At 38.1% G+C, this 24,685-nt stretch overlaps 2 protein-coding genes across 6 annotated transcripts in view; both read left to right on the forward strand.

The window, feature by feature from the left end:
• The first annotated feature begins 38 nt into the window (after window positions 1–38).
• Rab2b (RAB2B, member RAS oncogene family) lies at window positions 39–17,332 on the forward strand. Of its 2 annotated transcripts, none has more exons than XM_005341479.5 (8): window positions 39–280; window positions 520–591; window positions 3,813–3,880; window positions 8,920–9,002; window positions 9,306–9,398; window positions 13,895–14,006; window positions 14,592–14,660; window positions 15,661–17,332. In XM_005341479.5, exons 1-8 carry the CDS (start codon window positions 235–237, stop codon window positions 15,766–15,768), a joined length of 651 nt encoding a protein of 216 aa, XP_005341536.1. In that variant the 5' UTR covers window positions 39–234; the 3' UTR covers window positions 15,769–17,332. The 2 variants fall into 2 exon arrangements, with proteins under 2 accessions (XP_005341536.1, XP_021576614.1); XM_021720939.3 differs by having other exon boundaries at window positions 46–183.
• A 2,806-nt stretch (window positions 17,333–20,138) lies between these two features.
• The window catches only part of Chd8 (chromodomain helicase DNA binding protein 8), a 61,864-nt gene continuing 57,317 nt past the window's right edge, over window positions 20,139–24,685 (forward strand). For 2 of the 4 annotated variants that reach the window (XM_021720901.3, XM_013365772.4), the window contains exon 1: window positions 20,140–20,276. The gene's annotated coding sequence lies outside the window, so the exon portion shown is untranslated. Of the gene's footprint in view, window positions 20,277–24,685 lie in introns of all 4 variants that reach the window. The other 2 variants (XM_078050361.1, XM_021720905.3) reach the window with 2 other exon arrangements.

The raw sequence follows: 24,685 nt of genomic DNA on the forward strand, positions 1-24,685 counted from the left end.
CCCCTGGAGCTTGGTGGGGTAATAGCATATAGAAAGTCTAGAGGAATCCCTAGAAGCGGTGTCGGAAACTCCGGATCGAGGGAGGATTTCTGGGGAGAGCAATAGAGACGTGGTCCGGGCTAGAGAGGCCGGGGAGGGGAAAAATAAGGAGATCGGTAGATTGAGTGGCTAGAGAAGTCGGAGGTAAGTGGCTGTAGAAATCGGGCGTACCCGGAATACTGCGGAATCGGGACCATGACTTATGCTTATCTCTTCAAGTACATCATCATCGGGGACACAGGTAACCCACGGGTGGACCGCCTTCAAGGCTGGGGCGGGGATCTGAAGCTCCCAAATCGGGTTGCGGGGGCGGGGCTCACTTAGTGGGCTGGGCGTTTCGAGACCAGCGGCCGGGGGGCGGGGCGGGCGGCCGGGGGCGGGGCTCCGGGCTCCCCTTCCTCAGTCCTGGACGCCCGGAGTCTAGCAGCTGGAAAGTTCTCGGGCCGCGTGCTTGCTGGAATTTATGTCCTCCTCTTTCAGGTGTGGGGAAGTCATGTCTCCTCCTGCAGTTCACAGACAAGCGGTTTCAGCCTGTCCACGACCTCACAATAGGTAGGTGTATCTACTTGTTCCAGAACAGATAAAATCAGACAAGCCAAACTGCTCAAATAGGTTAGCAGCCTTAAATGTTCGAAGTAAAAAGTTACCCCCACTACTTTAAACTAATCCGAAATTATGTTAAATGAAGAGTAACTAATTAAACGCTGATAAATGTGGAGTTAATAATTGAAAGGTAATTTTAAAGGTGAATGGGATTTAAGGACTAGTTGTAGGATTTTTTCCTTCAAATACAGTTTTATGTTTATAGGAAATCCCGTGAAAACATAACTGCCTTATCAGAAACTCAAACGCGATAAATACCAACCTCATGTATTTTTCAAAGAAAACACTAATACATGGACCTTTGTATGTTGGAGATGAAAAAGCAAATTGAAGAACCATCCCAGCCTTAGAATGAAAAGACAGCTGAAAGTGATAGCTTTCCTCTTTTAAAAAATTTTTGATAGAGTTCTGAAAACATACTGGTGGTCATGGAAAATATTACCATCTCCCACACGTTTGTGATGAGGCAACCTGGAGGTGCTCTAATCGATAAAGCCAACCCAAATAAACAATATATGTAAAACTAGCCTTCTGGCCATGCAAATGAAAATTTAAATGAAATCTAAAGATCCCCATTCTTTTTTTTTTTTTTCTTAGAGAGAATTTTAATATTTATTTTTTAGTTTTCGGTGGACACAACATCTTTGTATGTGGTGTTGAGGATCAAACCCGGGCAGCACGCATGCCAGGCAAACGCGCTACCAGCCCCAAGATCCCCATTGTTAATCTGTTTCTACTTCCAAGTCCTACCAGTATGGAAACCTAAAGCTACCATTGGTCTTCACGAAGTTATTCAGAGCTAAATGATTGTTGAGTTTAAAAAAGGATTTAGAGGATAGCATCAACCAGAAACTATTTTGTTTAATGAATATTTAAGTGAACACTGACACTGTGGTAGGGACTAAAAACACAGTGCTTAACTAGGTAACATTGTACTTTCCTGTCAATTATTTGTAGTCTTCGGAGTGAAGGAGGTAGGGCTGGGGGCAGATACTATCAAATTTGTATTGCAAATGGAAGGAGAGGCTTCCATTTCTATCAGGAAATGCTGAAAATCACTACTGAGCAGGAGTTAGCTAGGCAAAGGGGTTGTAGTGATGAGGGGGAAATGAATACGGCAAGAGGGAATAACATTTGCAAAGACCAGGATGGCAAAGATCAGGCAGGCCACTTTTGGAAAACAAATAATTTAATATGGCTGGAACTTGGAAGTTTCAAATGGAGAGTAGCCAGGAATACAATTGGATCTAGGTGTGGTGGCATCTGCCAATTATCCCTGCCTTAGGGAGGCTAAGGCAGAAGAATTGCAAGTTCAAAGCAGGCTCAGCAATTTAGCAGAGCTCTAAGTAACTTGAATGAGCTCCTGTCTCAAAATAAAAGGGGATGTGGCTCAGTGATTAAGTGTCCCCCGTGTTCAAACTCTGGTATCATTAAAAAGAATCAAGTTAGAGAAACAAAATTCAGTACCAAGTATTTAAATACTTGATGGTAATGGGGAAATGACCCTATTAACAAGTTTTAAAGTAAAGGAATGAAGTGGTCAATGAACTTTATCCCAGAGTCCAGTAGAACCTGTGTTTCTGAGTTCAGTTCTGTGTACCATAACATACAAGGCAGATGGATAGAAAATACATTTGCAAAATGTCTTAGTGTACAACTAGAAGAAACTGCATGAAAGAGACAAAAGTTCTACATATTAATTTTTACCCATTGAAATTCCATTCCTGTTGTCCAGAAAGAATTAGTGAGTTTTTTCAATGGTTACTGTGTGATTATTTATTAATTTTGGTGCTGTGGTGAACCCAGGGGAACTTTGTTTTTTATTTTGAGACAGGGTCTCACTATCTTGTTTCAGGCCTCAGCTTCCCAAGTGTGCACCATCACACCTGGCCCATGTGATTCTTGATAAAGCAGTTGGAGTAGTAAAAAGCAATTCTTATACCTTTCTGCTACGTGCAGCACCTTGAAGTTGAGGTATTTCAGGTATATTGTGCTTATCTGCATAGGATCACTAATAGGTGCATATCAGCCCTTAGGGTAAGCTAGATCAGTCATCATTCTTACTTTAAAGTTAAAATTTCTCATGTGTGAAGTACTATATGAAATAGATAATAGGATAAAGATCTGACTTGTAATTCATTGTTTTTGTTTTTTGGTATTGAGGTTTTAACCCAGGAGTGTTTCATCACTGAGCTACACAGTCCTTTTTAATTTTTTATTTTGAGACAGGGTCTCACTAAGTTGCCCAGGCTGGTTTCAAATTTGTGATCCTCTTGCCTCAGCCTCTAGAGTCACTGTGATTACAGATGTGCACTACCACACCAGTATTTAATTTATTGTTTTTAATATAAGTGACTATCTTTTAAATTTTGGCCTGACAGTACCTTAAGAGAAGAATAATGCCAAGTAAACTAGAAACTTACTCAGATTTCCAGTTTCCATGCTGTAGGGGTGCAATTTTCCAGTGAACTCTGGGAATTATTGGTGATGTGAAATGTATCATTCTTGAAAGTGTCTATTTTTTTAGGTGGGCTCTTTTTTTTAAACAAAAAGTTCTAGAGTTACAGAAAGAAATGTTTCATGCAGGGACTAGAGAATACTCTGAAAGTTGGGAATTTTTAAAAAAAATTTTACAAGTATTTAAAGAAATTACAAAATGTTACCTCATCAAATTTAAGTGTTAAAACATTGCTAAGAATTTATTCACCTTTTTGCCGAGCATAGTGGTGCCCACCTGTAATCCCAGCAGCTGAGGAGGCTAAGGCAGGAGAATTGCAAGTTCAAAGCCAGCCTCAGCAACTTAGTGAGACACTGTCTCACAATTAAAAGAACAAAAAGAGGCTGGGGGTGTAGCTCAGTGGTTGCATAGCACTGGGTTCAATCCTGGTACCAAAAAGAATGTATTCACCTTTTTAATTTGAGTTTTTAGCTTTATTCCCCTATCTACTTGGTTACATTCTCAGGTCATATCACCTAGAATATAATTTTTTAATTCTAAAAAAAGGAAACAAATTAATAAAATTAACTGGAGCAAATAGCGGCAGTTTTGGGCTTAGTGGTATTGAATACGAAGCTTAAGTCATTAAATATTGAGGAAAAGCTCTAACCTCTCACTCAACATGTCCTTTATTCCCAAGAATCACATTTTTTTCTCTTGGTCTTTTCTGAAGGTGTGGAGTTTGGGGCCCGCATGGTCAACATTGATGGAAAACAAATCAAACTGCAAATCTGGGATACGGTAAGAGAGGACAAAATAATTTTATCCCCGACTAAGATCCAAATAGAACAATAAAAGTTGATGCAAGGGAAAAGGGTAAAGAGGGTGGGTCTATTGGTGGTGATGAAATAGGGGAAGATAGAAATCAATGAGATAGGAACGCTTTACTTTTCACCTTTTACAGTTACAAATACTTCCCACCCCCACGCCCAGCACTAGGCATTTAACCAGGGGTCTTTTACCACTAAGCTACATTGCTAACCCTTTATATTCTTTATTTTGAGATAGGGTCTTTCTTTCTATATTGTCCAGACCGGCCTCAGCCTCCTGAGTCACTGGGATTATAGGTGTGTACCACCATTCCCAGATCTAATTAGATTTTCCATCTCACTTTGTTGAGTTGCCCTAACTACAGGAACATGAATCACTTTACATTTTTAATAGTGATTAACTCCTGTCTGACATCCATAACTTCCGACCTTGTTTCATTTAAATGGCCAGTTTTTGTTTTCAATCCTTTTTTCCAACATTAAAGCCTAAGAAATCTTGCTCTGTATCTGCTGTCAAGGTTAACTGTATATTTTTTAAACAGTTGCTATGTATTTATTCCCTTTCATTGTTGAGGTCTAGTGACTTTTTGTCACTACCCTAATTACGCAATGCAACCCTGATTTTGTATTTCCCAAAGAGGGAGATTTGGACCCCACAGAGAGTACAGCATAGATTTCGGAAGAAGTGACAAAGAATGAAGCCTGTGGGTATCAAGACTGATATAAGTTAGATTCTACCTCTTTAACTTAAACCTCTACCACTTCCAAAAATGGATGTTTTGATGGCAGGAGAAAAATCCAGTAGGTGTGAGTTAGTGGTGTATGGTCATGGTCATTCATGTATTGGCTGCTGATTTCTTTCTACCTTAAATGCTCATATGAGATATTATTGAATCACGAGAGCCACTACTGTGTAGACAGGATTCTTAAGAAATACTGGCCATTTAAATGGGCCTAGTTCATTTCTGTTCTCTTTAAAAATTGTTCCGAGATTAATATTCGCTGAATCATAAAAAGCAGATTTCATAATACTGTAGCTATTTGCTTTGAAAAAACTAAAAGATTCATATTTATGATGTAGTGTCTTATCTACAACTTTCTGGGTAAGCCTGATCATTTCTTTTTTTTTTCTTTCTTTTTTTTAGAGTGAGAGAGGAGAGAGAGAGAGAGCGAGAGAATTTTTAATATTTTTATTTTTTAGTTCTTGGCGGACACAACATCTTTGTTTGTATGTGGTGCTGAGGATCGAACCCGGGCCACACGCATGCCAGGCAAGCGTGCTGCCGCTTGAGCCACATCCCCAGCCCAAGCCTGATCATTTCTTCCTTGTCATCCCTGATCTCCTGCCCATCGCTTACACACCTTGACTTCCTACTTTCTTGATCTGTCCATCCCTCATCCCTTTACTTTAAAGCTATCCTGTATGAAAACATTTATGTAGCTGGGTATGCTTGTAATCCCAGCAACTCTGCAGGCTCAGACAAGAGAATCGCAAATATGAGGCCAGCCTCAGCAATCTAGTGAGACCCTATCAATAAGAAATAAATATGGGGATGTGGCTCAAGTGGTAGCGCGCTCGCCTGGCATGCGTGCAGCCTGGGTTCGATCCTCAGCACCACATACCAACAAAGATGTTGTGTCCGCCGAGAACTAAAAAATAAAAATTCTCATTTTTCTCTCTCTCTCTCTCTCTCTCTTTAAAAAAATAAATAAATAAAAAGGATTGTGTATGTAGCTTAGTGGTAAAAGCAACCCTGGATTCAATCCTTAGTATCAAAAAAAAAAAAAAAAAAGTTTAGAGATTATCAAATGGATATTTTGTTTATTTTTTGGTGCTACAAATTGAACCCAGGACCTTATATCCCAGTGCTCTTTCAACCACTGAGCTTCACCTTCAGCTCCATGATGTATATTTTTCAAAATAGAAATTTTCATTTTGAGGCAGGATCTTACTAAGTTGCCAAGGTTGGCCTCAAATTTGAGATCCTCCTGTGTCAGCCTCTCAAATTGCTGGGATTATAAGTGTGTGCCACCATGTCCTGCTCATGCTGCATATTTTAAACATACCAGGTTATCCAGAGTTTTTTGTTGTTACTGTTCTGGTATTAATAAAAATTTAGAGACGCTTACTAGTTTTTGTTTTGTTTTTACATGTGTGTCTGTGTTTATGCGTATATGTGTGTGTCATTCTCAAATACACAGGCTAAGGAAGAGGCATTGTACTATAGCTAATAGAAATGATTGATTAATCTCAAATTAATTTGTATTTGCTTTGGTATGCATTTTGATTCTTAGAAATAGAGTGTATCCAACTTTCTAAAATTTGATACTTCAAACTATATGCTTTAGAAGTATACAGAAACTGGGAATGATGGCACATGTCTGTAATCCCAGCAATTTGGGAGGCCAAGGCTGGAGGATCACAAGTTTGATGCTATCCTTGTCAACTTAGTGAGATCTTGACTTAAGGGTTGGGGATGTGGCTCAGTGGGAGAGTGTCCCAGTGTTCAATCCTCAGTACTGTCCCTGCCTCCTGCAAAAAAAAAAAAAAAACAAGTGTAATAGAATGCTCCCACCTGGAAGAAATAGAAAGTTATGCATTCTCTTTAACAAAACTCCGTCTTAGTTATTTGCTACTTCAGATTTCTTACTGGGGATGGACAAGGATACCTGAAACTGATGTAGACTAGCCTAAGTGGAATCACTTACTCATTCTAGCTTACTGGTTCATGAACTAGACAGAGATGAAGAAGTAAGTAGAGTGATTAGATTTTAAAGGTTTTTTGATGACCCACTGGAAGTATTTTCAGTTGTGAAGTGAAATGCTCCATGTGATTGAACCATCATGAGGGCTTCCCTCACTTTGCCTTTTAGTTCCTAGTAGGACTTGTGGGAAGTAGAAGAGGACTTTCGATGATAGCAGAAGAGGAGAAAAAGTAAGAGATTAAAGCAAAACAGGACCCAAATAATGTAAGACATGGAATTATTAGGGAATAAATATAAAACTTTATGTAAGCTCTTGGAGGCAAAAGTATTGTTGACATCTTATAAAGTATTGTATTACCGAAGGAGAACTTTTGAATTTATTTTTTGTTTTTGGATTCAGATGTTCTAGCAATTATAAAAGTCACTAAATATTTATGTGATTCTTTTATGGAGAGATTCTTGTATGTTTACAAAAGTAGCCTTAGGGTTAATGCACTTGGTTTCTTTTCCCTCATTCAAACCCTGATTTAGATTATATGATATAATGGCTAAGAAAAAAAAGAACTTTTGTTCTAGAAAAAGCACTAAGATCTTAAATTTAAATTATAGCTCCAGCATTGCTTTATGATTTTTGGCCTGTTGTTGAATTTTCTTCTTTAAATTTTATTTTTCCCATTTTCAAAGGGGGAATTATAATAGTAATATTTGTTTCAGGACTGTTAAAAAGAATTAAGTGAGATAATATATGTAATTGTAGCTTATGGTTCCTGACACATAGTGTATGCCAAAAGATAGTTTAAAATATTATTATAGTGTTAGTATTGTCACTGTTGATATTATACAATCAGAAGGCAATTTATTTATTTATTTATTTTTGTTTTCATCATAGTTTTTCTGTCTTTCAAACTTCCCAACCTTGTGTAAGGATATGAAGATAAATAATCTCAAAAATGTGAGAACTAGCTAGGTAGGATGGTGTTTGCCTGTAATCCCAGCTGCTCAGGAGGCTGAGGCAGGAGGATCAAAAATTCAAGGCCAGTCTCTGCAACTTAGTGAGACTTTGTCACAAAATGAAAAATAGAAAGAGCTGGGAAGGTAGTTCAAAGGTAGAATGCCCATGGTAAAATCCCCAAAGAAAAACACCAAAGAAAAACAAACCAACCCCCCAAAATAATAATATAAAACCTTTCCTAATAGGATAGATTCAATGCACAGGATATACATAGTATTATTTGAAAGACACTTCTTTACTGGGCACAGTGGTGCATACCTATAATCTCTGTGACTCTGGAGGCTGAGGCAGGAAGATCTCAAAAAGTTTTTTGAGGCCGGCCCCAGCAACTTAGTGAGACTCTCAACAACTTAGCAAGACCCTGTCTGAAAATGAAAAAGACAAGGATTCGGCTCAGGAGTAAAGCTCCCTGGGTTCAATCTCCAGTACCAAAAAAAAAAAGAAAAAAAAGACACACATTTTTCCTTCTCCTAAGGAAAAAAAAAAAGACTTGTCATGAAAAGAAAGCAAATATTTGCAGCATGTGGGGGAATTAACTAATTAATTGCTTGGTTATAAATAAAACTTAACATTTTGGCCCAATTAGAAATGTGAACAAGCTGGATTTTTTTAAAGGAAAATTTTATCCTAGTTTTTGGGTATCTTTTCTTGTTCCTTATTTCTATTTTCCATGTTGGGATTTTCAGCAAGGGACATTTAGGTAGGTTGTCCTACTATTATCCATGGATCACTAAAGGTCATTTAGCATATGCTCAATTTAATTGTTTTACATCTAATTTTCTACATTGATCCATTGGAAAGAAACTTCCACAGGGTGTTGGCATTGTAAGATAATTTTTCTCTTTATGGGTAGAAACAGAAAGATTAATATGAAGTCATCATATTTGAGATTGAAAATACAACATACCCTGAGTTTCCATTCCCATTTCCAATTGTTCCCTTCTGGGGTATATTGAGAAATATATGCAAAGGACTTTTATGTCATGATGATTCTGGAGTGCTACTGGCATTTAGTGACTAGGGTTAGGGATGTTAAACATCAAACAATTTGTTGGACAGTTTCATAGGAAGAGTAATCCAACCACCCAAAATAGCAATTGCATTTTTATTGCAGAATATTGACTCTACCTGGATTTTCCTTGGGCAGGCATGTTTTCTTTTCCTAATTCTCTTAATAGAAATTCACTGTTAGTTAAGTCCTTTGTTTTGGGCTAGTATGTGATTAAGTCAGTTCTCTGGAAATAACCTAGTTTTATTGGGATTTTTTTGTTGTTGCCATGTTGATGGGAAAGGCTGGGCAAGAATCCTTCCGTTCTATCACCCGTTCCTACTACAGGGGAGCAGCTGGAGCACTGCTGGTGTATGACATTACAAGGTGAGCCAGTTTTGGTATGTGGGAGGGAAATTCTTAGGTTCTTCAATGCTTTTCTATCAACATGTTCTGCTAAAGATGACCTCTTTAATATTTTTCTATATACAATATAACTTTCTCCCTTTTCCTATATATTTGAAGTTGCTTTGGGCTTGGAATTCATTCATTTGATTTTTCAGTGCTGGGAATCAAACCCAGGGCCTTCACATGCAGAGAACTCACTCTACTACTGAGCTACATCCCTAACCCTGCTTTGGCCTTTTGAAATGGGCTTCTGACCCACTTTCTGAACTTTTTCTGTTGTAGGCGTGAAACCTTCAATCACTTAACCTCATGGTTAGAGGATGCCCGCCAACACTCTAGTTCCAACATGGTTATCATGCTGATTGGGAATAAAAGGTAAAATTTTATCTTTACGAATATTAACCATCAGGAGTCATCTAGGTACTCTGTGGGCATTAAATTTCTTAGTCCGCAGAATTTCTCAGTTTATGGTTCTTTTATGGTCTCAGTAAAAAATGAATGAATTAATGAGGTAAAATATACAGAACTTAAAATTTATCACTTTTTTTTTTTTCCTCCAGTACTAGGGATTGAACACAGGGGCATTCTACCATCAACCCTTTTTATTTTGAGATAGGGTCTTGCTAAGTTGCTGAGGCTGGCTTCAAACTTGTGCTCCTCCTGCCTGCACCTCCAGAGTAGCTGGGATTACAGGCATGTTCATTTAACCATTTTAAAGTGTACAGTTCTATGACATTATGTATATTTATGGTATTCTGCAACCATCACCACCATTCATCTCCAGAACTTTTTTTTCATCTTCTCAAATTCTGTAACCATTCAGTACTTGGGCTTATTTCTCCACCTGCTTTTCCTCTGTGGCAACACTATTCTGTTTGCTTTCTTTCTTTCTTTTTTCTTTTTATTGGTGGTGTTGGGGATTGAATTCAGGGCCTTGTGCATGTGAGGCAAGCACTCTACCAACTGAGCTATATCCCCAGCCCCTGCTTTCTTTCTTTATGAATTTTAACTAATGTAGGCTTCTCATGTTAGTGGAATCATGAAATATTTATGCTTTTGTGATTGGCTTATTTTACTTACCATCTCATCTTCAAGGTTTATCCATATTGTAGCACATATCAGAATTTCTTTGCTTTTTAAGAATGTATAGTATTTAATTGTATGCATATGCCAGATTTTGTTCATCCATTTATCTGTGGACACTTGTATTGCTGCCACCTTTTGACTGTTGTGAATAATGCTGTCAGCATGGGTACAGAGATCTGTACTAGTCCTTCCTTTCAGTTCTTTTGGATATGCACCCAAAAGAGACTTGCTGGACCATATGATAATTCTCTTTAATTTTTTGAAGAACCACCATGCTGTTTTTCATAGTGACTGTACCTTTTTACATTTTACTGGCAATGCACAGGGCTGCTTCTTCTTTTTTTTTTTTTAAAGAGAGAGAGAATTTTTTAATATTTATTTTTTAGTTTTTGGTGGAGGACACAACATCTTTATTTTATTTTTATGTGGTGCTGAGGATCAAACACAGCGCCCCACGTATCCCAGGCAAGTGCGCTACTGCTTGAGCCACATCCCCAGCCCCAATGCACAGGGCTTCTAATTTCTCTACATCTTTGCCAACACTTATTATTTTCAGTAAAAAAAAAAAAAAAAAAAATTGTCACCTAAAGGCCAAAAGAAATATTTAATAATTTTATTATTAGTTAAATCTAAAACAAACAAAAAGTAGATAGTTCTAAATAATATAAATATACTTATGAAAAATATAAGTTAAAATAAAATATTTTTAAAAATATTTATTTTATTTCTTAGTTTTATGTGGACACAGTATCTTTATTTTACATTTATGTGGTTCTGAGGATCGCACCCAGTGCCTCATGCATGCTAGGTGAGCACTCTACCGCTGAGCCACAACCCCAGCCCCAAAATAAAAATTTTTATTTCATTCTTAAATATTTACAGTTTCTTACCAATGACCTGTGTCTCTGTCAGGCATAGCAGAGCATCTCAAACCTTGGAATCAAGATTGGACACTGCCACTTTCATTTCCTGTTGTTTTTTTTTTTTGGCATGACTTACATTTTATCACAGCAACTGCCCAAAACTAAGTTTCACAAAGATATTGAGTGGAATCTGATGTGCTCTGATGTTGACACTGAACTACCTTAATTTTGTAATTTATGTGGTGTTCTAACATTGAATGTTGTTGTATTTTCCTCAAAAATAAAAAGGCGAGGATTACAAGATTGGGGCCAGCCTCAGCAACTGAGCGAGACCTCTCTCAAAAATAAAGAGAGCTTCAGATGTAGCTCAGTGGTAGAGTGTTCCTAAGTTCAATCCCCAGTCTCACCAAAAAGAAAAAAAGTAAGTGTGTGTGTGTGTGTACATACATGTATATGTGTGTATACATACATATATGTATATGTATATAATGAATATATATGCACACACATATATATAAAAATATGTAAATAAAGTATTTCATAGTGTCCTTTTTGAGTTTGTAATGGTGTGCATTTGATAAGTGCAGACATAAGATAATTATATTCATTTATTAGTTCTTCTGATTTCTTGAAGACCTGTAATGTTAAGACACTGAGTTTATTTGTATCATTTTAAATATGAAATGATTTGTACAAGTGATTATAAATGCAGTGAAGGGAAAAGAGTGCTATGTAGGAGACAGTAGTAGGATAACCTGTTCTTGATTAAGAGTGATATTTAGCTGGAAATAGAAGGATAGGCAAAACTTTACTGAGCAAAGGTTAAAAATAGGTATCACATAGGGTTAGCCTCTGTATGAAAGTCTTCACTGGGAAGAAGAAACTTGGCAAGTTTGTGGTATTGAAAGAAACCCAGTATTGGATCTAATCAAAGAAAATGGTGCAAGATAAAGTTGGAAAAGTTAGGAAAGAACCAAATCTCACAGCACCTCACAGGCATAAGTAACAAGTTTGGATTTTATTCCAAATACAGTGAAAACATTTGAGATTTGTGGTGGTGGAGATCTTGTTGAAGGTGGAGATCTTGTTGCATCATACATGGCTTTATCATTGAGCTGTACTTGTTGTCCTGCATTAAAGAGTTAATGGCTGGCTTGGTCATTTTTTTTTTTTTCTTTCCCTTTTTGGTGGTACTTTGGATGGTCCCCAGAGACACTTTACCACTGAGCTATATCCCCAGCTTTTTATTTATTTATTTTGAGAGAAGGTCTTGCTGGGTTGCTCCTACTTCCTCACATTTGTGAGTCTCCTGCTTCAACCTCCCAAGTTGTTGGAATTACAGGCATGCACCACTGTACCTGGATGCTTCGTCAGTTTTTTTTGAATATTTATTTCTTTTAGTTGAAAACAATACCTTTGTTTTTATTTATTTATTTATTTTTTTTGTGGTGCTGAGGATTGAACCCAGGGCCTCACATGCACTAGAAGAGCACTCTATTACTGAGCCACAACCCCAGCCCTTCATCAGATTTTTAAGATCACTCTGGAGGGAAACAAAAGTTGCAATAGGATACCAATTTTAGTCATCCAGGTCAGAGAGAACAGTGACTTAGAATAGGGTAGTGACCTGGAGAGAGAAAAGGAGGATGTTAAGGTACATTCTAGAAGAATTTACTTTGGGATAAATTGGATATTTGGAGTTAGGAAAGAAAAGGGGTCATTTCAGCACCTTGGGTTTTGTTCTGGGCCATTTATTGAGATGTAGAAGCCTGGGGTAGTCACAGTTTGGAAGTTTGATTTTGATGTATTAAGTTGAGGTGCCTCTTACATAATTGTGGAAATGAAGAATACAAGTGGACAAACAATTCTGGAGCTTATAGGAGCATCTGGGTAGAGGTGCAAATTTGGGAGTGTTGGCATTTAAACAGATAATTTCTCCTTGGTATACACAGAACATGTATAATAAATATAAACTGTAGGCTTGTTGTTCTTTAATGGACTTAGTACTTGATTTTTTTTTTTTGTGGTTGAAAAACTGGAAACCTTCCAAATGAAAATTTCCAACTTGAAAAATAATTATCAAACAGTATAACATTTTTTGTCAGCCTTTTATTCTTTGTAGTCTTTCCACACCACTTCATTTCCTTTCTAAGCCCTTTCTCTTTTTGTTTCTTTATCACCTAATTTTAACCATATCACTTTAATTTCCTGGGGCCAAGCCACTTATATATACACTAGAAATGAGACTAGTGAGAGTTAATGCAACTATGTTCTCCTTATTCCTTGCTCTCTCCTGAGGATTGATTCTAGTAAAAACGAAGACACTTAGCACTATAGAATGAGAAATCATTACTTTCCTATTTTTTTTTAGCAATTACGAGTTTCCCTTTTATCATTTCTACTTTGTTCTTCTGGATCTCATTTGAAAAAGAAGCATATGGTATAGTTTTGAGTGATTTATCAGGCTTGCCTTTATAAGCCTTTTCTTTGTAATAGAGTAAGGTATTATGCAGTGACTGTCTTGAATCTGAAGAATGTTTTCTTTTTTCTTTTTCTGTTGCTTCCCTCCACCACCCCCCAGTACTGGGGATTGAATCCAGGGGCACTTTACCACTGAGCTCTTCCCTGTCCTTTTTATTTTGTATTTTAAGTTGCCAATACTGGCCTCATATCTGTGATCCTTTCGCCTTATCCTGCCAAGTAGCTGGGGTTGGTTACAGGCAAGTGTCACTGTTCCCAGTTGAAGCATGTTTTCTAAGAGGCTACAGAAATTAGTAATCCTTTACAAGAGAATATAATGTAGGATATACATACTTTACAGATTAGCTGGCAGTTGAAAACATTATGGGATTCTTTTAGATTTAGAGTTTCCTCTTTCACTCGGATCTTTTTTTAGTTTCCTCTCCAATTAAACTCTTGCAGTGACCTAGAGTCCCGCAGGGATGTGAAGAGAGAGGAAGGAGAGGCCTTTGCTCGGGAGCATGGACTTATATTCATGGAAACTTCAGCCAAAACAGCCTGCAATGTTGAAGAGGTACTATTTTGTAAAAAGTGAAAGCTCTCCAGAGATTGCATTACCATCTTTGTCCTTTTATTCAATAGAAGAGATTTCTATAGGATAAGGGCAAAGAAAGGGCATCTTGAAGTCATAATGACTAAATGTCTCATTTTAAGGGTACTGTTCCATTTTATTTTATCCTGATTCCTAAAGTTGTACTTTTGCTTTGAGTAACATTAATTGGTAAGATGGGTTAGAAACCACTCTCACTATAGTTGGGGTGGGCGTTGTTTATTGGTTCCACTATAGTCTTTCCTAGCCTGGTGTTGACTATATCTTCAGTAATTAATTGAAAAGAGATCATATTTGTGTAAAGAGGGTACCAAGCTCAGAATCCTGGGAACATCTTTGAGCAGTACCAGAATACATAAAATTCCCTTTTTCCTTTTGAAACTACTCTCATTGGCTCTTAACAGGGATTTTGGGGACTCATATATTTTTACTCCTTTCTGGTGATTCCTACTTCACCTTAGAAATCCAAATAAGAATAATATTTGTATTCTCTTTCTCTCATTTCTCTACCTTACCTTAAGACTGATAAATGATTTATGTCTCCTTCAGGCCTTCATTAACACAGCCAAAGAAATATATAGGAAGATCCAGCAGGGTTTATTTGACGTTCACAATGAGGTAAGAAAAGGTGGTGGGTGAGGTGTTGATAGTTAATTTTGTTCTGTTTTGAAAAGGAGTGGAAGATCCCTACAATGTAAACATTCCCTGTCTGATACATGAATTGTAACTCTGCCATTTCAAGCTCTTTTCCTAATGTAGGCACATGGAAACCTGTAATCAATTTCTGTTTTTCCTCAAGTCTGAGACCTAGAACGCTTAAAGAAATTGTTAGGGTGGTAATCTAAAAGACTTACACCATATGGGAGTTTTTGTCTCAGTCTCTGTTTTTTAACATTTTTAAGGCTTAAAGAGAGATTTAATATTTAAAATTTTGTTTTTAAATTCTTTTTTGTTGGGTTTAATACTTAATTGCCCAAAAAGGCCTGGTATACTGGGGATTTAACCGAAGGTCACTTTCCCAGTGATTTACAGCCCCAGACCTTTTATTTCTGTTTTGTGGTTTGTTTGCTCTATTTTTTCCTCCCTAGACTTTTTATTATTATTATTATTATTATTTTAAAGTTTGAGACAGAGTTTAAGTTGGTGAGGGTATTAACTAAGTTACTAAGGCAGACCTTGAAGATCTGTTTCAGCCTCCCAATTCTGTCAGATTATAGACATATGCTATGGTGCCCAGCTTGGGAGGGTCATTTCTGTAAAGCAAATTCTGAGACAAAACAAAAAAAAGAATCATATACTACTTCTATACTTGTGCCTCCTCTACTCTTAACCTAGCTAATTATATCTTAATTCTACATATAACTGTGTAATAGTGCACCTTAAAAATGGAACAGAAACCACTTTTAGGCAGCTAAGATTTTTATACCCTAGCTAGTCATCTTATCCTTATCCATCAGAGATTATTATACCCCAACAATTTGGCTATGGCACATTGTTACCTGCCAAGGTCATACCTAGTTTTAGATATAATTAATGATTTCTCCCGTTCTCCCTGCTCCTTTTTTCCCATTCACTTTAGCACCAAGGTGGGAACTTGTGCCTTTTTTTTCTTTTACAGGCAAATGGCATCAAGATTGGGCCCCAACAGTCAATTTCAACATCACTGGGACCCAGCGCCTCTCAGCAGAACTGTCGTGATCTAGGGTCGGACGCTGGCTGCTGCTGAACATCTGACCTGAACTCTTTTTTTTTTTTTTTTTTTTTTCTGTCTTTCTTTCCTGGAACAGCTTCAGATCAATAGGCTTAAAGAAAGAAGTCTTACTTGGTTTGGCTGAGAGCAGCCTCTTTTCAAGGTGTGATATTTTGCTTTTCCACTTAAAGAACAGGGAAGAATTTGAGCCCTTACTGACCTGTCCTCCTTCAGGGACGTGAGCCTTCCCTATAGATTGGGGCTTTTTTCAACTTCTTTTATAATTTCTAAAATGTTAGGATCAAAATTGATTGTCAGGGTAGTTCAAAAATAAACAATTTAATAAGCATATATAATATGCTCCCCATCAAGAATTAGTAGCAAGGGACAAGTATATCTGCTTGAACACTTGAGATGACCAGGATCTAGCTGGCTTTAGGATAGTAGATCTGCTGCATAGGAAATTTCATTGAGTTTTTTAACTTCTTTGTTTTTGGAGGACTACTTGCCACAACTTGTCCACTTTGGACAAGTTCTTGCAGAAAGCAGTTCCTTCTACTTGTTTAAGGAAGCTGAGTGCTTCTCTACTATCCCATTGCTGGTTTCTGTATCTTACTTACCAAACTTGAGAAGTGGAGTTGGTCCTGGACCTGTGGCCACTTATCCTTACCTAAAGAAAACATTCATTTCGTATTCACTTTGCTTAGGGACCAGATGTAACATTGCAGTGTACTTCACTGATTTGATCTCTATTGTTTCATCATACTCACTTCTTAACTAGATATATTTGGACTCTAATCAAGCTTATTTGCTTATTGTACATGGTATATTTATTCCTACTTCTGTACCTTTGCATATGTCCTACTCTCTACTAACACTGTATTTAAAGTCCAACAGTTTTTCCTTTAGGAAGCCTTCAGCGATCTCCTAGGGACTTCTAAGCAATTATTGACATAGTACCCCTTAGCTTTCCTATATTGGCTATTCATATGTATATTTATTTATATGTATGTTACTTTGTAAATATATTTTATAGTAGTTTTATGTGTAGAATTTGTCTTCTCATGTAGGTTGTAAGCTCTGTAGAGCAGGATCCATATCACCCCTTTATTTTTATAAACCACTTCCCTCACCGTTTCTTCACAGGTGCCTAGTGCTGCTCATGATGTGATTATAGAATTTGACTGACACACTTAAAAACTTATGACTTATTTTAGACTTTAGAGGAAACAAAAGGCCTTAGAGTCATCTCTGTAATTCCTGCTCTCTTCCATCTGTTTACCCTGGGTTATATATTCTTCTTTTCCTCTCCTGCCTTCCTTTGGCTCATAGCCTCTATTCTGTGCAGCATACATTAAGGCTGCTCATTACCAAGCAATCAGATAACTGGTTGCTTCTCCAGCCCTTCTCCTTTTCAGATCATATAATACTATCCTAGCCATATTTGCCTTTGCTTTACTTCACTTCACTCATACCTTCTGGGTCAGTTGCTTATTTTCCGTGATATCTCACTTTTTTCCACAGCACCGAGGTCTCATGAATTTTTATAATTTTTGTTGTTAATGAATTGTTTCATTATTAAATATATGCATGTATTCAAGCTGCTCATATTCCATGTGTCATTTCTGATTATATATCTAGCATAAGTAGATAACTCTTCCTCCTAGAGTATGGTATCAAATATATGGAAGAAGCTGCCTCCTTCAGATTTGTTTTATACCCCCTTTTGCTCCCAGTAGTAGTAATCAATGTTGTACCAGGAAGTTGGAAAAAAAAAAATTCTGGGTATTGCTTTTTCTTTCCTCAGTACTAAGGATTGACTCAGTGGGTCTCCACTGAGCTGTCTACTGAGCTATAGCCCTCACCCTTTTTAATTTTTGAGATAATCTCACTAAGTAACCCAGGCTGGCCTCAGATTTGTCATTCTCCTGCCTCAGCCTCTCAAGTAGCTGGAATTATAGGTATGTACTACCATGCCCAGCTTGGTTTTTGTTTTTTTTTTTTTCTTCTTTCAGTTTTTACTTATTCAAAAAGGAACAGAGGGCTGGGATTGTAGCTCAGTGGGAGAGTACTTGCTTTGCATGTGTGAGGTACTGGGTCGGATCCTCAGCACCACATAAAAATAAATATATTGTGTCCATCTACAACTAAAAAAAGTACTTAAAAAAAAAAAAAAAAAAAGGAAATGAGATGGGGCTATGGATGTAGCTCAGTGATAGAGTGCTTGCCAAAAAGCAATTGCGGCTGTTGAATTTGGAGTTAGCTGCCTGTTCCCTTACCCCAGGGACAGAACTAAATTAACATTGTAGTTTCTGTACAGAAGTTTTTCTTTACCATCCCAAAGTATCTTTTAGCAATTGGGAAGCATTAGAGCCTTCTGCCTAAGACTTCCTGCTTTCAGAGTCATTGATACCATTTAGATAACAGAGCATAATTTTAAATCCTAACTTATACATCCAGTTCTGTTTTTCAATTTATAAGCTTCTGTATTTGGGTGTTTCACCAAGTGTAAAGAAATGGTAAACAAAAGTACATTTGTGATGTGCTCGTGTTGTGAGTCAGTTGGTCATGAAGAATTGTAGAAAATGGATATTCCACCTCCATGTGCAGAATTTTATTAGATAATGTATGTGTTGATTGTTTACCAGTGATGCTGGAAAATCAATCTATAGTAAAAGATCAGTATAGAGGGGCTGGGATTATAGCTGAGCGTCAGAGCGCTTGCCTTGCACGTGTGAGGCACTGAGTTCAATCCTCAACACCAAATAAAAATAAAGATTGTGTCCATCTTTTTAAAAATCTTTAAAAAAAAATCAGTATAGATATCAGAAATTGTTGAATCAGGACCTCCTTTTTTCCTCTTTCTATAATACCATCCTTTGATGGCAGGCCTCTTCTATATCAGATAGTAACCGGAAGGATAACAAGCTCTTATTTTGGTAACCATTGGTATTTAAGATTATATATGTATATGCATTTACAGATAAACAACACAGTGTTTTGATAAATCCTAATACCTCACATCATCAAATATGATAAAATGGTAGCAGTAGGCAAGAAAGGGTTTTGTTTTTGTTTTTTGGTGCTGGGGATTGAATACAAGGATACTTACTCTACTACTGAGCTCCATCACCAACCCTTTTTATTATTTATTTTGAGCCAGGGTCTTGCTAAGTTACCTAGGTTGGCGTGAAATTTGGGAGTCTTCCTGCCTTAGCCTCCGTAATTGCTAGGATTAGAGGCCTATGCTTCAGTGCCTGCCCTCAGATGACTTCTCAACATGTATGGATATGCAATTATGTTACTGCTTGAGAAATTCCTCTCATGATCTGGAAGGAATCCCTTCAAAATTTATGTAGTAAAGTGTAAATAACTATAGAGAGTAAGATTGGGAAAATCAGATCTTTCTCATCTAGTACAATTTCACCTACAATAAAATTATTTTTTTCAACATTTATGCAGTTATTTAAAAGTGGCGTTTCTAAGAGTGCCTCCTAATGTTCCTTCCTCCTTACATATAATTATCATAAGTTCATAATTAGCACTGAATGTATTTATTTGGATCTGTTGATCAATTATAAGACTTTTTTTTTTTTAATGGAACTATACCTCGAATTTTAGTATTTCGGAGTACTCTGCTTTCAAAGTCAGAATAATGAAAAACATAAATTAAGCCGGCATCCTGGGGCACTCCTGTAATACCAGCAACTCTGGAGTCCAAGGCCAGAGTATCTAAAATCCAGCTAGACCCTGTTTGAAAAAGGTTAAATCCCCAGTACCAATAAATAAGTAAAATCAAGTGAAGTATAAAAATTGGAAGCTATCTGTGTTGGTGATGCGCTGATATTTTGAAGAATTGATTATAAAGGAAGTGGTGATACCGACTTTAATTTTAAGAATTGATTTTGGTTTTTCTGATTTGGTAAAACCTCATCAATCCTGCAGTTATGCTAGAGGGTGGTGGTGGTTGCTTTTATTCACATTCAGTATTATTGCAGAGTTCCTCTTCATGACTGAGGGAAAGCCTATCTGTAGGAGAATATGTTGGGGCTGGACAGACATAGTCGGACAGAAAGCCGAAAATTCTCCCTCCCCTCCCCGCCCGCTTGAGGCCGGCACGATCCAAGATGGCTTCCCTGAAACAGGTAACTACATGTGTAAGTTTAGAGCGCCCCCAACGGAGAGGGTCAAAAAGATGCCGAGAGGCCCGTTCACCTGCGAACTGAGCCGTCGGAGGCGAGCTGCCGCCAGATTTTATTTTCAATCAGGCATATCTGTGGTTGCCTACGTACCGTTCTCAGCCTTTTAGGACCTCCCACCTCAAGAGACTTCCTGGATGGCGTTCACACTACCCCGCTGGAAGAGGCCGGGCTTCGGCCCCGCCATTGGTGGGTGGGAGCGAAGGTGGGCGGACCCCAGGGAGAATGGACTACTAGCAAGCTAGATTGAGGCGAGGGCTGGCCATGCTCCGCCGGAAGGCGCCTTGTTCTCCAAGACGGTGAGTTGAAACGCTGACTGGGAAGGAAGCACCAGGACTTGTTCAGGTAGGCTTCCCGCTCACGCCTGCTCCTCAGTGCTGGCCCAAGAGTCTTTCCAAAAGCTCTGGCTCTCAGAATGGCTTCAGGAACTTATCCTCCCTCCTCTCCCTCGCGCCCCCTCCCCGTCCCCCAGTTGTAAGGGATCAGGTGCTGGGTGATGGTCTGGACTGAACCATTCTCCTTTGTGAGAGGCCGGGGGAGAGGGCGGCTGCTGGGCCGCGGGGTCCGAGCAGGGCCACGCCGCGAAGGGGGCTGCTTGGGCCACCATGGAGTTTTAAGAGCTTGTCATTGCATTACTGGGCGTGGTGTAGATTAGAGGCAGCGCCTTGTTCTTCTTCCCCCTTCAGAGTAGGAAAAACTCCCCGGCTCCGTTTGCTTACTTCATACTTTGGGCTCAAGTGGGAGGTTAAAGCTTCTACCTACCTACCTTCTTTCCTTCCTTTCTCTCTCTTTTATTTAATAATAAAAGTGGCCAGGAAAGTATAGAGAGCGTATGCAGATTGTTATTCACTCTTAGGTGTAATTTCCGTGTGTCTTCTCCGAGTGAAGAGCAGGGTGTTGGAGAGTGTGTAGAGGTGGTGGGAAAGGAGAGCTCAAGCCTTGTATCTCCTTTGACAGGTCTGCAGAGCTCACTGGATTTCTGTTGCATTATATAAACTCATCAGTGGCAGAGGACCACTCCCCCTACCTCATAGCGAATGCAGTCTCTTTATTTACCTGTCTCTAGTGTCCGCAGGGAATTTCCCTGCCATTGCAGCAGCTGTGCAAATGCAGCCACCTCTTTTTAAGGGGCAGTCGTGAAGTAATTAAGGTCTTAACAGAAGAGGTATGTAGTGGACCGGTGGCGTTTTGATGAACGTACAAAGTGAGCTAGAAGTAAAAAATTTAGAACTCTATCGCGTTCTCTTTTGAAGAATAGGCACTGGAAAGTCTCAGACACAAAGCTTGGGAACTGCATTATCAGTGTTTGTTGCATCCCGCCATCACATCAGCATTCACAGATCATGTATCTCTGTTTTTCTGAGTTTGTCAACTCAGTCAAGGATTCCCTGACTGCATCATTCTCAGCTGAGGTCCCAACTGGTGTGGAGCATATTAGGTACTGGAAAGTGAGTTTTGATTTGGATAATGTCTTAAGTAATTTGTTCTGCTTACGTATTTCTTTTGTATAGTCACCCAGTAGGTTCCAGAATAAGTTGCAGTCAATTTCGTGGTGCCAGAGTGGGAACAATTTTGGAGTTATTTCAATACTTTAAAAAAATGTAAGAAAAACAACATTTTATATTTAAGAAGGCCTTTTGTTGCAGGAGTAGCATGCCAGTGGGTCTGAAAGGCAAGGCAAAGGACATTGGCCAAAAACAGAGTAAGCATGTTCCTTGAATAGACAGGCTGTATGAGGAACTGGAGTGTAGCTAATGGTAGAACATGTGTTTAGATTGTGTGAATATCTGGGGTCAATCCCAGCACCCCCAATTCCCACAAAATGAGGCAGGCTCCCGAGGCTTAAAATGGAAATAGCAAGGATTGGTGGATTGGTTTGGGATAAGTGATTTGATGGACCAGTGTATAGGTGCACAGGTCATACATTACATACATTACCTTTGCTTAATCTGATCTGTCTTGTGAATCTGGCCTGTTGAATTTGCCAGTTCTTTTTTTTTTTTTTGGTGGTGGTGCTGGGCATTGAACCCAGGGCCTTATGCATGTGAAGCAAGCACTCTACCGAGTTGAATCTCCAGCCCAGATTTTGTCAGTTCTTAAATTGACAAATTCTTTTCTTTTTTTTGGGCGGGGGTGGGGGGTCGCTACTGGGGATTGAACTCAGGGGCACTTGACCACCAAGTCGCATCTCCAGCCCAATTTTGTATTTAGAGATAGGATCTCACTGAGTTGCTTAGCACATTGCTGAGGCTGTCTTTGAACTCATGATCCTCCTTTCTCAGCTTCCTGGGTTCACTGGGATTATAGGTGTGCACCACTGCCCCTGGCAACAGATTCTTTCTTGGGGTGTGAGGGTGCTGGGGTTCAAATCCAGGGCCTAGTGCATTCTAGGCAAGTGCTCTACCACCAAGCTACATCCCCAGCCCAACAAAATTTATTTAGATATGGATGGAAGATGTGTTCATTCAGGTGGTTGTGAATCACCAAGAAACATAGACCTGGCATTTCCCAGGAACACCTTTGCTCTGTCATCCCTGAATGATGAGGTAGAGATATCTTGTAATTGTAGGACCCACTATTCCAGAAGTTTGATTATAACAGGAAAAAAATCAATATTTCATTTGAAGCATGGTGTTTCTGATAGGTAACAGAGGATGGTGAGGGCAGTTTTAAAATATACCATTGAATACTTCTGTGAAAAGGTGATTTTTTTTTAATGCAATACTACCATTTAATATTAATTTGTGAGTGCCAAAACTATGCTTGCTTACTGAAAGAATGAAATTGAATGTTCTCATTTTTGAAAGGACTGTAACATTCAGATGAATGTTAAAATGCTTTAGTAATATTGTTTGTTCACAGCTCTGGAAGAGTTAAGCTATCTTCTGAGGTTACATTGAGTCTAATATCTGGGAGAAAAACAGAAGACAGACATTTCTCTGGAGCCTCCACCCTCAACCCTAAAAGTTACTGTCCTTCTGTACTTGCAAGTCCCTTATCTGCAGGTCTTTGTGTGACCTGTCCTTGCACTATTGTGACCACCGTGGAATTTACTGTTTTACTTACAGCGTTTGATTCATTGGTAGATTATCATGTTTCCTGTCACTCAATTTAAAATTTTTGTATTTCCTCTTTAATGAATTTTTTTTGTGTGTGTGATGTTGGGGATTGAACCCATGGCCTTGTGCCTGCGAGGCAAGCACTCTACCAACTGAACTATATCCCCAGCCCTCTTTAATAAATAAACAACTTTTTTTTTTCTTTGCTTTATAGAGTTTATAATCTTCATTATTTTGTTATGATTCTGTTCACTTTGTTTTTTGTTGCAGTCCACTGATATTGTCCCCTTTTGCCTCTATAGCTGAGAACTTGTAAAGATATAGAGACCCCAGTTTTCAAGATGTAGTTCCTTCTGTACCTACTCTCTAAGTAGTATTTATATGCAACAAAGTTGTTGAATGAACAGTTTCCTATTACTTAAAAGTTTATTTAACCATTTAGTGCATTCTAAACTTTGTCCTGGATATGGATAACCTTTTTCCCTTTAACATCTTAGTTTGTTTATGTATGTGTTAATGAAGTCATAATTTAGCTCTTTTGTTTGTTTTTCTAATTCTGTTTCCCATTGCCTTTAAATTTTTCTTTGTATTTGTTTGGCAAAGCAAGTCCCACCTTTTTTTTTTTTTTAATAATTTTATCTTACTTATTTTTATGTGGTGCTGAGCCACAACCCCAACCCTCCACCTTTTTTGTAGTTATTGAAGTTTAAATTTTTCCCCCTCCCCTCTGGGAATTGAACACAGAGACAGTTTACCACTGGGCTATATTGCTAGTTCTTTTTCTTTTTATTTATGTATGTGTGCAGATTTTGTACTGCGGATTGAACACAGGGGCACTTTACTATTGAGCTAATCTCTAGTCCTTTTTTTATGTTTTGAGACAAAGTCTTTCTAAGTTGCTGAGTTCTTGCCAGGTTACCAGATAATTAAATGGCATACTACTGCAATTGCTAGGTAATAATTTTCAGAACTGTGCTTCTTTTCTCCCTTTATGTTGGCACCTTAAATGTGATAGTACTGGAGCTTGCGATCCTCGTGCTTCAGCCATCCCAGTGGCTAAGTGATGTTTAAAATTTAAGCTACGTAGTTACTGACATTTAAAATTTAAGCTACAAAGTATGTTAATCTCTGAAGATTCTCATTAAGCTGTTGTATAGGTAACATTTGTTTTTGTTTGTTTGTCTTTTTATTGTCCATTATTTTCTGTCCTTCACTAAGGTTCTTGAGTTGTTTAATGTCACATCTGAAGCAAAATGGTCAACTTTAAAATATATCTTGCCTTCAGATTGTAGCAGGAAACTTTTTTTTTTAGATGTAAGTAGACACCATAACTTTATTTTATTTATTTATTTTTATGTGGTGCTGAGGATCAACCTAGTGTCTCATGTGTGCTAGGCAAGCACTCTACCTCTGAGCCACAACTCCAGCCCGCAGGAAACCTTTTAAAATTAAACAATTTCTGTCCAGTAACTGTTGTTATAATCAAAAAATCCAATAGGCATAGATAGAAATTTGCCTGGCATAGATAATTGCTTTACCTTTGTCTTCATCAGGAATGGCCAGGAATATATTCTGAACAGTAAAAATGTGTATGGAGCCTAGACAAAGTTCCAGCTTCTTCAAATTCAGATTATCAGTGTACTATTCTCATTATTTTGAAAAGAGTTCCCAGAACAATTATTTATTGTTGTGCAT

This window comes from Ictidomys tridecemlineatus, chromosome 5 (assembly GCF_052094955.1).
Source record: "Ictidomys tridecemlineatus isolate mIctTri1 chromosome 5, mIctTri1.hap1, whole genome shotgun sequence".
NCBI lineage: Eukaryota > Metazoa > Chordata > Mammalia > Rodentia > Sciuridae > Ictidomys > Ictidomys tridecemlineatus.